At 42.8% G+C, this 14,160-nt stretch overlaps 1 protein-coding gene and 1 long non-coding RNA gene across 4 annotated transcripts; both read left to right on the forward strand.

Annotated features, from left to right (window-relative positions):
* The first annotated feature begins 133 nt into the window (after window positions 1-133).
* Window positions 134-13,652, forward strand: LOC309508247 (MOB kinase activator 2). 3 transcript variants are annotated; one of them, XM_082182773.1, is made up of 5 exons: window positions 134-364; window positions 2,705-2,856; window positions 3,382-3,478; window positions 10,714-10,838; window positions 10,920-13,652. In XM_082182773.1, the coding sequence occupies exons 1-5, from the start codon at window positions 327-329 to the stop codon at window positions 11,159-11,161; spliced, it is 654 nt and encodes a 217-aa protein (XP_082038899.1). In that variant the 5' UTR covers window positions 134-326; the 3' UTR covers window positions 11,162-13,652. The 3 variants fall into 3 exon arrangements, with proteins under 3 accessions (XP_082038899.1, XP_082038897.1, XP_082038898.1); XM_082182771.1 differs by having other exon boundaries at window positions 140-532; XM_082182772.1 differs by having other exon boundaries at window positions 148-532; window positions 10,929-13,652.
* On the forward strand, window positions 3,489-7,954 carry LOC309508250. The gene is made up of 3 exons (XR_014209431.1): window positions 3,489-4,072; window positions 4,139-5,232; window positions 5,270-7,954. It is a non-coding gene; the product is annotated as an uncharacterized lncRNA (long non-coding RNA).
* Window positions 13,653-14,160: the final 508 nt, after the last annotated feature.

The following is a 14,160-nucleotide window of genomic DNA, read 5'->3' on the forward strand; positions in this document are numbered from 1 at the left end:
ATTACACCAATCCTGTGTGAAGTGCACAGAAAGTAAAAGTTCCCCTGGAGGCACGAGGGGGCGGGGCCTCAGGTGAGAGGAGGCGGGGAAGCCTAGAGATGGGGGCATGGCTTTGAGTGAGTGTGTGTAAAGAGAGTAAATATTTTTCAGGACTGGTGGAACCTGTCCGTCTGCTTCACCGGAGACACAGTGAGACTCAGCCTGAAGTGTAGGACACACAAAGAACAGCAGAGAGAACACAAACATATTTACCACCAAGAGAAACCAGACAGAAAGCTGGACTGAGCGACAGTCTGTGCGTAGACCTCGGGATTGGGACAGACAACATGCGCATCGGGAACTGCTGTGTTTGTTTATGTGACAGGTGCGTCAGTGTGTTTGTGTTTGAATGAGGTGTGTGTGTGTGTTTCTGAGGACATTTAATGGGTAGAAGCATCCTGGATATGGGGGGATGTCAGAGTTACAGTAGCTCTGATGAAGAGGATGTCAGCGCTCTGAAGGCAAACCACACCAGCATCAGCCTGTTCAAAGTGTGAGTATACTCTACTCCCTGTCTAGTGTGTGTGAGTATATACTTTACTCCCTGCCTTGTAGGTAAAGTAAGGAATGTACACACCAGACGAATGCCTGCTGAAGAGATAAGCACTAGCATTCCTTCAGAAAAAGAATGTGTGTGAGCGCATAAGTGTGTTTGTTCAGTAGTTTCAGCTGTGCATCTCAAAGTCAAAGGAAACTTCCACAAGCCCATGTGTTTATGTGTTAAAACATGAGGGTTTATGGATAAACACCTGCTGCAGCCCGTGTATTTACATATTGCGTACCTGCGCATGATTGCAACTGGACATTTTGGGGAAAAATGCATTGCTAATATCAACGCTGCCTAAAATCAACACTTTATCCTTCATATAAGCATTAAATACATCAAATAGTCATGTCCCATGGTACTGTAGGGGTAATACTGTGGTATATTGATATAGTCATATGCTATTTTCATATACAATAGTACAGTTACATGCTACTCCAAGATAAGGACATTACCACAATACATGCCCAAAACATGGTAGATACATTACCAATAACCCTGTACTTGTTGGTACTTTTAGTATTAGTACTATTATTAATTAGTAACTGCAAAATTAGAAATACATGACTCTTATATTTGTTAATATTTTAAATAGGTGGGACAAGGAAATGCTAAAAATAACTAAAATTAGTTTTTTGTTTTTGTTGTTTGTGAGTTTGCACTAATGCACACCTAAACTTAAAATAACAGAAAACTTCTGTAATATTTATGACAACAGCCATATGTACATTAAAACATGAAAACAGCAACAAACTTTCAACAAAACAATGTCAATTCTACCAAATCATTTAAAATGTAAAAAATACTTTAACTGATAAAAAATGAAAGCCAATATTAAGGAAATATGGGTATTTTATAAGACCTGTATTCTTTATCTGTGCATGTTTTTTATTTTTAAAAAACTAAAGAAAAATTTGTAAACAAAATAACATTGTAAACTGATGATGAGTTGTGATGGAGGTGATGCCTGGGGGATCTTGCTGAGGTTTGCAACAAAAAACTAAAAGCCGAGTAGTTGATTTAGAATCTCAAAAAAATTCAATTCATTTACACACCAACAGCGTTTTTAGGGCCTGAAAATGCAAACTTTTGAAAACAGGTTTCAAAGTGCAAGTTTTTGAAAACAACACGGTTATCGTCTCCATGTTAACTACAAGAACTCGAATTTGTGAAAACTGTGACGTCATGTTCAGTCTATAGGCACGTATTGTTTCTTTATAAAGTGATATCGCCAACTACTGGCCTGGCAGCATAATACAGTTAATACAGTTTTTTGTCGTTTTTCCGCAGATCCGTGTGTGAACTGGGATCGTTTTGCAAGGAAAAAACGTTTATGTTTTTAGTACAGCGTTGTTGCGTCAATGTACCCAAAGAGTGGCATAAGTATCCAAATATGTTTTGGTGCCACCATATGGAAGATATTCCACCCCACAGCTTGTGTTTTAATCAGTCAGGGACAAGGCCACCGTCCCAAACCTCCCACCACACACACTATCAGTTATTTCAAGGCTGAACTGGGACTGGGAGGTCTGTTTTCTCTCTATGTACACACACTTTAGGTCAGCTTGCTCCCTCATTCCAACGTGTGTGTGGTTTATTTCATTTGCATGAAGGAAAATTAGGGCTGTCTACAGGAAGCAACAACACTCTTTCCAGTGTTAATATGCTCACTAATGCTATCGGAAAACAAGAACAAGCAAACACAAACCCCTTCAGTACATACAGTAATGGACTAGCCCTATGTGCACACACGGCAAACTAAACTAAACTACATCCCTGTATGTCCTTGTGTAACGTCACACCGTGTTTTCACAAATTGTTCGCTATTTGCTCAGCAGAATTTAAACACAAATTAACTGGCAGACAAGTTTGCTGCAAAATAATTCTCATTGCCAAGTCAGCCAGGCACATAGCCATTTATAAAATCAACACATTTCAAATGAGTAGTAATGAATAAAAAATATTTAAAAAACATGCAAATTTAACATGAAATGAAAAGTGACCTTATTTGACCCTCCATTCCTAGTTATACTGTGTGCAAGTCATAAGTGAACTTTATAAAAATGTAATAAATTCTCATTGAATATTCTGTTGACTGTCTGTGTCTGTGTGTGTGTACAGAAAGAATAAGAGTCTGCATATAGTCCCGTCTGCTGAGGTCAAACCTTACCTGAAAGATCACTTCCTGTCCAGACGCATCACTGACATCGACCTTTTGACCCTCTCTGCCCTGCCGCACGGCCTAGACCAGCAGGAGTGGATAGCAACAAACAGTGAGTATTCAAAAAAACTATGAAATAATAAAGAAATAATTAACATTTTTATACCCCTTCAGTACATACAGTACTGAATATATATATATATATATATATATATGAATGCTATTTACAGTTAAACAGTGATCACAAACAAAAAAATGATGACACACTCAAAAGTGTCATCTGTGTGAACAAATCAGGGCTGAAACAATACACTAGAGAGGGAAACATTTCAAATATTTCTTAACATATGTACAGTATAATGTTCAGTAATGCATGAGGAATGCTGGGAATGTGTTGGGCAAGGCTCACATAACTGCAATGGCTGGTCTATAACTTATTCCAGGAAGCGACCAGGATCTACCCACTCAAAAAGGACCATGTGATTAACATGTAAAATGACAAATCACAGCTTGCTGCTTTATGTGACCAAACAATATTCATCAGATAATTCAGCAGTGGTCTGTAGGTTTGCCAACTTCTTTTTTTGCTCTTTAAATGTGTAAATGTGTGTTAACTCAATCTTACCTTCTCTTTCAGCTGTGTCGTTTTTCCAGCACACTACCCTGTTCTTCAGCGCTCTTTCTGATTATTGCTCAACGATAAAGTGTCCAGCAGCCAACAGCCCAGGAAACATGTGAGCAGAACACACACTTAATTTCAGCTAGTTAAAAGAGAAAAACATAAGTCACATTTTGAATAAAGTATTAAGTGAGACATACATATACTGTACCCTTAAAAAAAAAATTTGCCGTGATTACGTACTCTATTACTAACGTAACCTCGGTTCCCTGAGATTAAGGGAACGAGTATTGCGTAGCTATGCGCTATGGGAAAACTCCTTTTCTCGAGAATATTGAGGCCTTTATTTTAAAACGCAGTGCAGCTGCACAGTGAGCACAGAGCAGAGCTGACTAGCGTGCTCATTGGCTGTGCTGCGGGAACAGCACGTACCTATGGCGAAGCGGCTGACGCACGCGAACCAATCATGGTGCTTTGCGCCGAAGCCCGCCAGAATGGGTGTGGCTTCTGGCTATATAAGCGGGCCATTTCGCCATAGGAATCAGGTTTAAATCAACTGAAGCGACAGCACCTGTACCAAGCGTAATAGCACGGCAGGGTATAACAGTCTGCCGAACCGAGGTTCCGTTAGTAACAGAGTATGTTCCCTTTCGAGAACGGTCTCTCGTATTGCGTAGCTATACGCAATGGGAACCCATTTTAAAACGCTGTGCTATCAGCCTAACACTTCGCCCTTAACTATCACCTAGGGCTAGAAGCCCGAGGTTAATAGTAGAGCTAAAGTCAAATCCAATAGGGGCCAGACCATGTCAGGCCCCACAGAGGGGTAATAAAAGGCTTGGGCTCCCCCAAGGCCAAGGCCTTTATACAGAAAGAACTTGAGCCTGCAGAGCAGGAACCTCTAAGTTATAAAATCTTACAAATGTGGACGGCGAGGAACACCTGGCCACACAGATGTCTTCAATTGGCATACCACTGGACCAGGCCCAAGATGACGTGGAATGAGCTCTAACGCCAATGGGGCAAGGAAGGCCCATAGAAGCGTAGGCTAAAGCGATAGCGTCTACTATCCATCGTGATAGTCTCTGCTTGGTGACCGGAAGCCCTTTGGTGTGGACACCGAAGTATATAAAGAGCTGTTCTGACTGCCTGAACGGGGCAGAACGCTCTAAATAGACTCTAAGGGCCCTAACAGGGCAGAGTAGAGACACATCTCTATCTTCTTCTGAAGGGGGAAGAGCTGATAGAGAAATGGCCTGAGCTCTGAACGGAGTCGAGAACACTTTGGGAACATAGCCATGCATGGGCCTGAGGACAACTTTGGAGTCGTTGGCCCCGAACTCAAGGCAGGAAGTGCTCACAGAGAGCGCCTGTAAATCGCCCACTCGCTTGACCGATGCTAGGGCTAGTAGAAGTACGGTCTTCAGTGAAAGAGGCTTTAGATCAGCCGACTGAAGTGGCTCGAAAAGGGGTCCCTTCAGGGCCCTGAGGACCGTGGAAAAGGGGGTCGAGGAAAAGGGGGTCGAGGCGGGTTCAGCCTCCTGGCCCCTTTGAGGAAACGCACAACGGATTTTCCTGATCCGTTCGATGACCTGAGGGAGCATCGAGACCGGAGGGAATGCATAAAGAGGGCAGCTGGGCCAGTCGTGGGCCAGCGCATCCCTGTCTTTGGAAAAGAAGATTGGGCATTGAGAGTTGCCTTCTGAGGCGAAGAGGTCGACCCTCTGCCTCGCCGAAAACCCTCCAGATCAGCTGAACCATCAGGGGGTGAAGAGACCATTCCCCCGGGGGAACGTTGTCTCTGGATATCATATCCCTGGTTCAGAATGCCCGGCACATGCACCGCTCTCAGCGAGCGCAGGTTGGCGTGTGCCCATAAGAGGAGGAGTTTGGCCATGGTGTGCAGGTTGTTCGACCTGAGACCGCCCTGGCGATTTATATAGGATACCACTGGCATATTGTCCATCCGGACCAAGGTGTGGTGCCCCGCCAGGATTGGGAGGAAGGCTTTTAAGGCCAGAAAAACCACTCATTTCGAGGCAGTTGATATGTAAGCGCCTTTCCAGGCTCGACCAGAGGCCGGAAACAGGCCTTCCATCGAACAGGGCTCCCCAACCTGTTGAAATCATCTTCCTCCTCGAGACCACTCCCATGTTCACGCCCGATTGGTACCAGTCGGCTACTTTCCAAGGAGCCAGGGCTGATACAGCCGTGGTTCACTTTGATGCGCAAGTGGCCTGAACGCCACGCATGAGCCAGTACTCAGGGCTTTAGCCAGCGCTACAGGGGACACATGTGCAGTAGGCCCAGTTGGAGTACTGACGATGCTGAGGCCATAAGGCCCAGAATCCCCTGAAATGTTCTGAGGGGCGTGTGAGAACCCACCCTGAACGAAGCTGCTAGCTGTCGAATGAAGAGAGCGTGGTCTGGCGTGAACCATGCTCTCATCTGAACCGAGTCGATAACTGTTCCCAGGAAGGTTACACTTTGGCAGGGAGACAGTACACTCTTGGAAAAATTTATCCTGAGCCCAAGGCATTGCAAATGGCTGAGAAGCCAGGATCTGTGTGTCAGTAATTCGGCCTCCGATTGGGCCAGAACAAGCCAATCATCAAGGAAATTCAGAACGCGCATTCCCTGCTGTCTCAGGGGGGAAAGAGCTGCGTCCATGCACTTCGTAAATGTACGAGGTGCCAGAGAAAGGCCGGATGGCAGGACTGTGTATTGATAAGCTTGACCCTCAAAGGCGAATCTCAAGAATGGCCTGTGATAGGGGGCTCTCTGGATATGAAAGTAAGCATCTTTCAGATCTACTGATAAAAAAACAATCCCTGGGGCGAATTTGCGCGAAGATTCGTTTGGTTGTCAACATCCTGAATGGCCGTCTCATGAGGGCCTTGTTCAGGTGTCTGAGGTCTAGGATGGGCCTGAGGCCGCCATCCTTCTTTGGAACGAGAAAGTGGCGGCTGTAAAAGTCTGACTCGCTCAGTGACAGGGGAACAGTTTCCACAGCTCCTTTTGCCAACAGTTTTGATACTTCGGTGCAAAGGACGTGAGCCACGCTGCTTCTCATCGTCGTCTCGACCACGGCGCTATTTGGGTTGCTGATAAAACAGTGTTTGTTTGAAGGGGTGCGTGTTTTAGAACGGGCCCATTGACTGCAGTATGAACATCTCCAGTCGCCTGAACTGAAGAGGGGACTGGGAGAAGTGTGCAAGCTCTTTTTGAGGGTTGTCCAGCCACAGCGGGACTCAAACCCTCCCTTTTCTTACCTGTCGTGCGACTAGAAAGGCTTTCGAGGCTCAGGGTCTAACACAATCTTGGGTCGGGGCCCCTGATGCTCCGGGAACAAGTAGCACTTTGCTGACTGCGGGCTCCGGTGAGTTTCAGTGGCTGGACGGGGCAGGGAAACCAGTGTCGCAGATTTTTGCTGACTGAGAGGGCGGTGCTTTCTTGTGGCACATGGCCTGCAATGCCTTCTGTGCTCCAGTGAAGTGCTCGGAGAAGCCCTTCACAGCATGACCAAAGAGGCCAGTGTTAGGGAGTGGAGAGTCCAGAAAAGCAGTCTTGTCTGCGTCCTTAATCTCCGTCAGGTTTAGCCAGAGGTGGCACTCTAGCACAATCAAACTGGCCATACTCCTTCCAATAGCCTGGGCGGTGGTTTTAGTGGCATGCAGGGCTAGATCAGTGGCCCTGCCCAGGTCCCTAAAAGCCTCGGGGTTAGGTCCATACTCATCCATGGAGCGGAGGAGTTTAGCTTGGAACACCTGGAGGACCACCATGGTGTGCAGGGCCGATGCAGCTTGCCAAGCAGCAGTGTAAGCTTGGCCGGCGAGAGCTGGAGTGGCTCTGCAGGGTTTTGATGGATGAACTGCCTTGGATCTCCATCCAATAGCAGTGGGCGGGCAGAGGTGCACGGCCACTGCTTCCTCTGGGGGGGCAGCTTCTCGTATCCCTTCTCCTCAGCGCCGTCAATGGTGGAGAGCATTGCGGAGGTGGATGTTCTCAGGCAGGCCAAGTAGGGGGCGTGCCATGATTTAGTCAGCTCGTCGTGTACCTCAGGAAAGAATGACGCTGGTCTTTGACGAGGTGCCTGGTGGCGCCCTAGCAGGATCCATTCGTCGAGCCGGCTCTTAGTGGGCTCCTAAGGCGAAGACCAATTGAGCCCGAGGTCTTCGACGGCTTTAGTGAGGACGTGGAGGAGCGCCGAGTCCAAACTCGTCCTCGCGCCTACTTCACTGGACTGAGATGAGGGGGCGGGGTCAGCTGAGCCCGCCCAATCCTCGCACTCAGATGCAGCCAAAGACAGGCTGTCATCTTCCTCCTCTTCTGATCCACCGAAAGAGACGAGGCCTGCCACTTGTGGAGAGGGGCACTGGTCCGTCTGAGTTAACAGAACAGGTGAAGGGGTCTCCGCTAGATAGAGCGAGGCACGCGGGGACATGGCCGGCGTGGGCTCGCTCGTCTCAATTCGCTCAGGCATCCTCTGGCCCCGCCGTTCTTCCTCTGCGGTTCGAGGAGGGCGGGAAACGGGAGAGCGCGAGGTGCGGGGCCGCCCTCTGAGAAGAGAAGTAGCTGCAAGCACAGCATGGAGATCGGCATACTCTCACAGTGAGAGCAGCCGCTTTTGCCGAGTGCAGCTTCAGCGTGGTGACCTCCCAGGCATGAAGTTGCACTCACTGTGCCCGCACGGCTTCAATATTCTCTATTCTCAAAATATATATATATATATTTGATACACTTATACACACTTACACACAAATACACAATTTTGCAGGTTTTCCCACTTACAAAGCATGTAGAAGTCTGTCATTTTTATCATAGATACTCTTCAACTGTGAGTGACGGAATCTAAAACAAAAATCCAGAAAATCACATTGTATGATTTTTAAGTAATTAATTTGCATTTTATTGCATGACATAAGTATTTGATACATCAGAAAAGCAGAGCTTAATATTTGGTACAGAAACCTTTGTTTGCAATTACAGAGATCATATGTTTCCTGTAGTTCTTGACCAGGTTTGCACACACTGCAGCAGGGATTTTGGCCCACTCCTCCATACAGACCTTCTCCAGATCCTTCAGGTTTCGGGGCTGTCGCTGGGCAATACGGACTTTCAGCTCCCTCCAAAGATTTTCTATTGGGTTCAGGTCTGGAGACTGGCTAGGCCACTCCAGGACCTTGAGATGCTTCTTACGGAGCCACTCCTTAGTTGCCCTGGCTGTGTGTTTCGGGTCGTTGTCATGCTGGAAGACCCAGCCACGACCCATCTTCAATGCTCTTACTGAGGGAAGGAGGTTGTTGGCCAAGATCTCGCGATACATGGCCCCATCCATCCTCCCCTCAATACGGTGCAGTCGTCCTGTCCCTTTTGCAGATAAGCATACCCAAAGAATGTTTCCACCTCCATGCTTCATGGTTGGGATGGTGTTCCTGGGGTTGTACTCATCCTTCTTCCTCCAAACACGGCGAGTGGAGTTTAGACCAAAAAGCTCTATTTTTGTCTCATCAGACCACATGACCTTCTCCCATTCCTCCTCTGGATCATCCAGATGGTCATTGGCAAACTTCAGACGGGCCTGAACATGCGCTGGCTTGAGCAGGGGGACCTTGCGTGCGCTGCAGGATTTTAATCCATGACGGCGTAGTGTGTTACTAATGGTTTTCTTTGAGACTGTGGTCCCAGCTCTCTTCAGGTCATTGACCAGGTCCTGCCGTGTAGTTCTGGGCTGATCCCTCACCTTCCTCATGATCATTGATGCCCCACGCGGTGAGATCTTGCATGGTGCCCCAGACCGACGGAGATTGACCTTCATCTTGAACTTCTTCCATTTTCTAATAATTGCGCCAACAGTTGTTGCCTTCTCACCAAGCTGCTTGCCTATTGTCCTGTAGCCCATCCCAGCCTTGTGCAGGTCTACAATTTTATCCCTGATGTCCTTACACAGCTTGGCCATTGTGGAGAGGTTGGAGTCTGTTTGATTGAGTGTGTGGACAGGTGTCTTTTATACAGGTAACAAGTTCAAACAGGTGCAGTTAATACAGGTAATGAGTGGAGAACAGGAGGGCTTCTTAAAGAAAAACTAACAGGTCTGTGAGAGCCGGAATTCTTACTGGTTGGTTGGTGATCAAATACTTATGTCATGCAATTAAATGCAAATTCATTATTTAAAAATCATACAATGTAATTTTCTGGATTTCTCTCACAATTGAAGTGTACCTATGATAAAAATGACAGACCTCTACATGCTTTGTAAGTAGGAAAACCTGCAAAATCGGCAGTGTATCAAATACTTGTTCTCCCCACTGTGTATGTGTGTGTGTGTGTGTGTGTATATATATATATATATATATATATATATATATATATATATATATGTGTATATATATATACAGTATATATATATATATATATATATATATATATATATATGTGTGTATATATATATATATATGAAGAGTTCAGATGCAAAAGCCTCTAAATGCCATCTGAAATTTTCTTATAGAATGATAATTTTTATCAAGCTCGTATATTTAAGTTAAGTAATTTCACTTAAATGACAATTAATAGGTAATCTTCATTGCCATTTAAGTGAAATTATTGAATTTAAATATACGAGCTTGATAAAAATGATCATTCTATAAGAAAATTTCAGATGGCATTTAGAGGCTTTTGCATCTGAACTCTTCATATATATATATATATATATATATATATATATATGTATGTGTGTGTATATATATATATATATATATATATATATATATATATACACACACATATAGTGGATAATAGTGTAATTTGTTTTGTTTTCAGCTCTTGTGCCTTGTTAACTTTTACTTTTTAATAAAAAAAATTCTATAATAATTCTATAATATAATATGATTATTGTTTATTTTTCTAAACAAATAAGGTTGAGGAAATGTGTAACACTGTTGTGGTTATTATCGCTGAAAAACTTCAATACGAGTCGTCAAGTATGCACGCACAGATATCAACCCCCAATGATAACAATCAACAAACATGATTTCAGATAAAATGGTATAAAAATATTAGATAACAAGTACTGTAGCTTAGTTATCACAAAACAAACAAAGACATCAGGAATGCAACTGTATTGATGGACAATATGCATGTGTCAGTTGACATCACACTGTACAGTTAATATTAAAATATTAAAGAGATTATTGTGATAACAATTATAGTGATTCTTTAGTGAATCACAGTAAATAGTAACTTAATTAAAAACTGCATAAATACTACTGTATTTTGTATAGTGCATGGTTACCATTGCAATTTTCGTAAGGGATCCTTCATAATGAGTTGTTATTGTTTGTGTGTTTTCAGCCTGTATGAATGGACGGATGAACAAGGGAAGAAACTGAAGTGTTCAGCTCCGGTCTACATCGATTACGCCATGTCCTACATCCAGGAGATACTCGCTGATGAACGCGTGTTGCCCACCAAGGCTGGTATGTAGAAGTTTAAAAAGTTTACAGAGAGCCTTAGCACCAATGAGCTGAAAATGATCTGTGTGTGTGACTGTATATGAGTGTGTTTAGGTTCATCATTCCCTCCTGGATTCATCTTCTTGATTCAGAAGGTCTTTGTGATGCTCTTCCGTATGCTGGCTCACCTGTTCAGCACTCATTACCAGGACGCAATCGCCGTGGAGTTACACCCGCACCTCAACACGCTCTTCACACACTTCATCACCTTCAGCCACACGTTCAGACTGCTGGAGCCCTCAGAGACGGCTCCAATCGATGAGATCATCGCCCTGCTCACGCACTGAAACACATGGAAAGTAACACAAAAGGAGACGTCATTAGACCGTGAATCACAAATGTGATACTCTGTCGCTTCGTGGACCCAAAGGACTGAAAGTCCTCATCAAATGCACTATTTTGGACAGTAATTAGTTACATGAAGAATCCCTTCGATGTTTTGACCCAGTAGAAACAGAATGTGTGAATCAACTTCAGCTCAGATTGAGCTCTGATTGAACAGTGCAGCTGATCCCACCTATGAGTGATTTTTTTTTTCTGTGCCAACTTTGAACATTGGCAATTTTCTCTTGGCCAGTGGCCACATGGCCTTTCACCAAGATGCAATTTCTGGATATCCGCACTGGGAGCTTTCAATTGTGCTTTGCAAATTATGGCCACAAATTATGGCCCTCTTGTCAAAGGATGGCCCTCTTGGTGTGTTTATCAGTCACACAGATAGAAAAAGAAAAACACTGTTTAAGGAGAAAGAAATAGCTTTTCTAAAATATACACTACTGTTCAAAAGTTTAGGGTCAGTATTTTTTATTTTTTATTTGAAAGACAGAAATGAATACTTTTACTCAAGGATGCATTAAATTAATAACAAATGACAGTAACGACATATATAATGTTACAAATGGGTTCTATTTCAAATAAATTGGCAAAAGTTATTTTTTAACTTTCTACTCAAAGAATTCTGAACAATATTCAAAACAAAAATATTAAGCAGCAGGAGAGCATGTCAGCATTGATAATATGTTTGAGCATATAAGAATGATTTCTGAAGGATCATGTGACACTGAAGACTGGAGTAATGATGCTGAAAAATCAGCTTTGCATCACAGGAATACATCATTTTTAAAAAAATATATTCAAATAGAAAACAGTTCTTTCAATTTGTAATAACATTTGATAATATCTCATTTTTACTGTAATTGATCAAATGCATCAACAATTTTACCATGTTAATGTTCTTACTAAATCTTACTGACCCTAAACATTTAAATGGTTTTGAATGAAACACTTACCCCCGGTTTCACAGACAAGGCTAGTCCCAGATTAAAATGCATTGAGCAGTTTTAACTGAAAGGAACTTGCTCTTGACATATTTTCAAATATGTCAGTGCCATTGTTTTTGTCTCAAGATGCACACCAGTAATGTTTTTGTCTAAGGCACATTTATAAAAGCTGAATTGTAGTCCCGACAGATGACTGTTGAAGTCGCTGTAAACGCATCCCATCGTGTCTGTTTAGGACATGGCGTGAGAAAGCAGAACTAAAACGCCATGTGCTGCAGTCGACAGCATAACTTGGGGTATTTATCACCTGGTTCTGAATCATTCACAAACACACACATAACCTCTGTTGACTCATCAATTTAGGTTATAATTCTGACTTGAACAATTACTGGATTCACACAAAAATCTGCTTGAGAATGATACTGTGAAGAGAATAACATACAGCCATAATATCCTACTGTTGATTGTCTTATGCGGGTTTCTTCTGAATACTGCTGTTGAAACATGAGGAATGGAGGGAGAACAGATATTTCTCCTCTATCCCAAGCATTCATAAATGAACAGCCCTGAGGATATCAGAAATATACACATGAATACACACACAGTGAAGAGCTGGTCTGACTCGTTCCCAAAAGGAATTAGATCCCTTTACTCACACAAATAATCACATTCAGCCATTGTCATGCATCAGTGTATTTATTACTTTGTAAAAAAAATGTTTTACTATAGCCTAAAGGAAATACATTTTTGGATAACAGACTGTTACATATTTCTCAAAAACAAAATAGACTGCCCTATTATTCAGAATGCAAAATGTTTTAAACAGCAGCATGCTAGATGTAGTCACATGATCTATCCACGTTACATATTTGCAATTCCAGTACGTGAATTAATAGCAGCTATTTTGCATTTTCAATCCATGTTTGTGCAAAAATAAGTTCACTTTTGGAAGTTCATTTAAATAATGAGTCAAAAAAAAAAAAAGTAAGGCATGTTGCATTGTGGGATAGCCTACTGCCCTTTGAAATGTGCTCTGATGTATTTAGGCCACTGTAGAATGATATCCATTCATGTGTGTGTCTACTTTGTATAATATGTGAATTTTCTCTGTAGTAGGCCTATATAGTGTGTATCAACAGTATGCTATTTCAAACATTGATGGAACAACACATTCACTCTGTACTGTACTTGTTACAGGTTTGATTTGAAATACCATACTACTCTCACTAGATAGTATGACATTCCAAATTCATCCAATGTGTCAAAGCATTGAGTAAACATAAATGTGTTTCTCCAGCAGGGGACAGCAAAGGAAAGACTGTTTTTGCAGAACACTAGAGTTTATAGATTTAAAACGCACTCACACGACCTACTGTATTTAATCAAAAGAGTCGACTCTAAAGGGCTGTTAACACTACGTTGTGAAACCTTATGAAACAGTGTTTGGATAAGAATTTGAAATAAAGCCATTTGACCATTAAAACTTCTCATAAATGCACAGATGTGATTGGTTGATTCTTTTTTCAGTGGGCACCTGCTGATGAGCCGAGATTGGAGGAGTGAACGGGGTGAGTGGGTGTGTAGTACAGTAAAGTACAGTAGCTGTGATCACTAGACTGCTGTGCGAGAGGCTGAAATTACTGTAAGTGCTTGACTGGACTGATACAGTAGTGGCCAAAAGTGATGTCGAATATTTGTTTATAATGACCCTGCAAGTTCCATTCCATCAAAATATGAGGAAAATGTTTTATTTTAAATATGGGGGAAGACCCAAACAGTAAACTTGTAACTACAGCTACAGGTTTTACTTAACTATGCAAGAAAGCATATAGAACAACAATAAGCTTATAGGTGAAAAAGCAAACATTGACTACAACATAATCAGATATTTATATTTCCTTTGTTCTCTCTTGTTTTTGCATGTTCATAATTTTTTTGCAGCAGTCTGGCCTTAACTGATGTCTGCCCAATTTTCATGTTTCATTGCGTTATCACGAATAAATCAA

The sequence above is a fragment of the Leuciscus leuciscus genome (assembly GCF_965113295.1).
Source record: "Leuciscus leuciscus genome assembly, chromosome: 10".
NCBI classification, from domain to species: domain Eukaryota; kingdom Metazoa; phylum Chordata; class Actinopteri; order Cypriniformes; family Leuciscidae; genus Leuciscus; species Leuciscus leuciscus.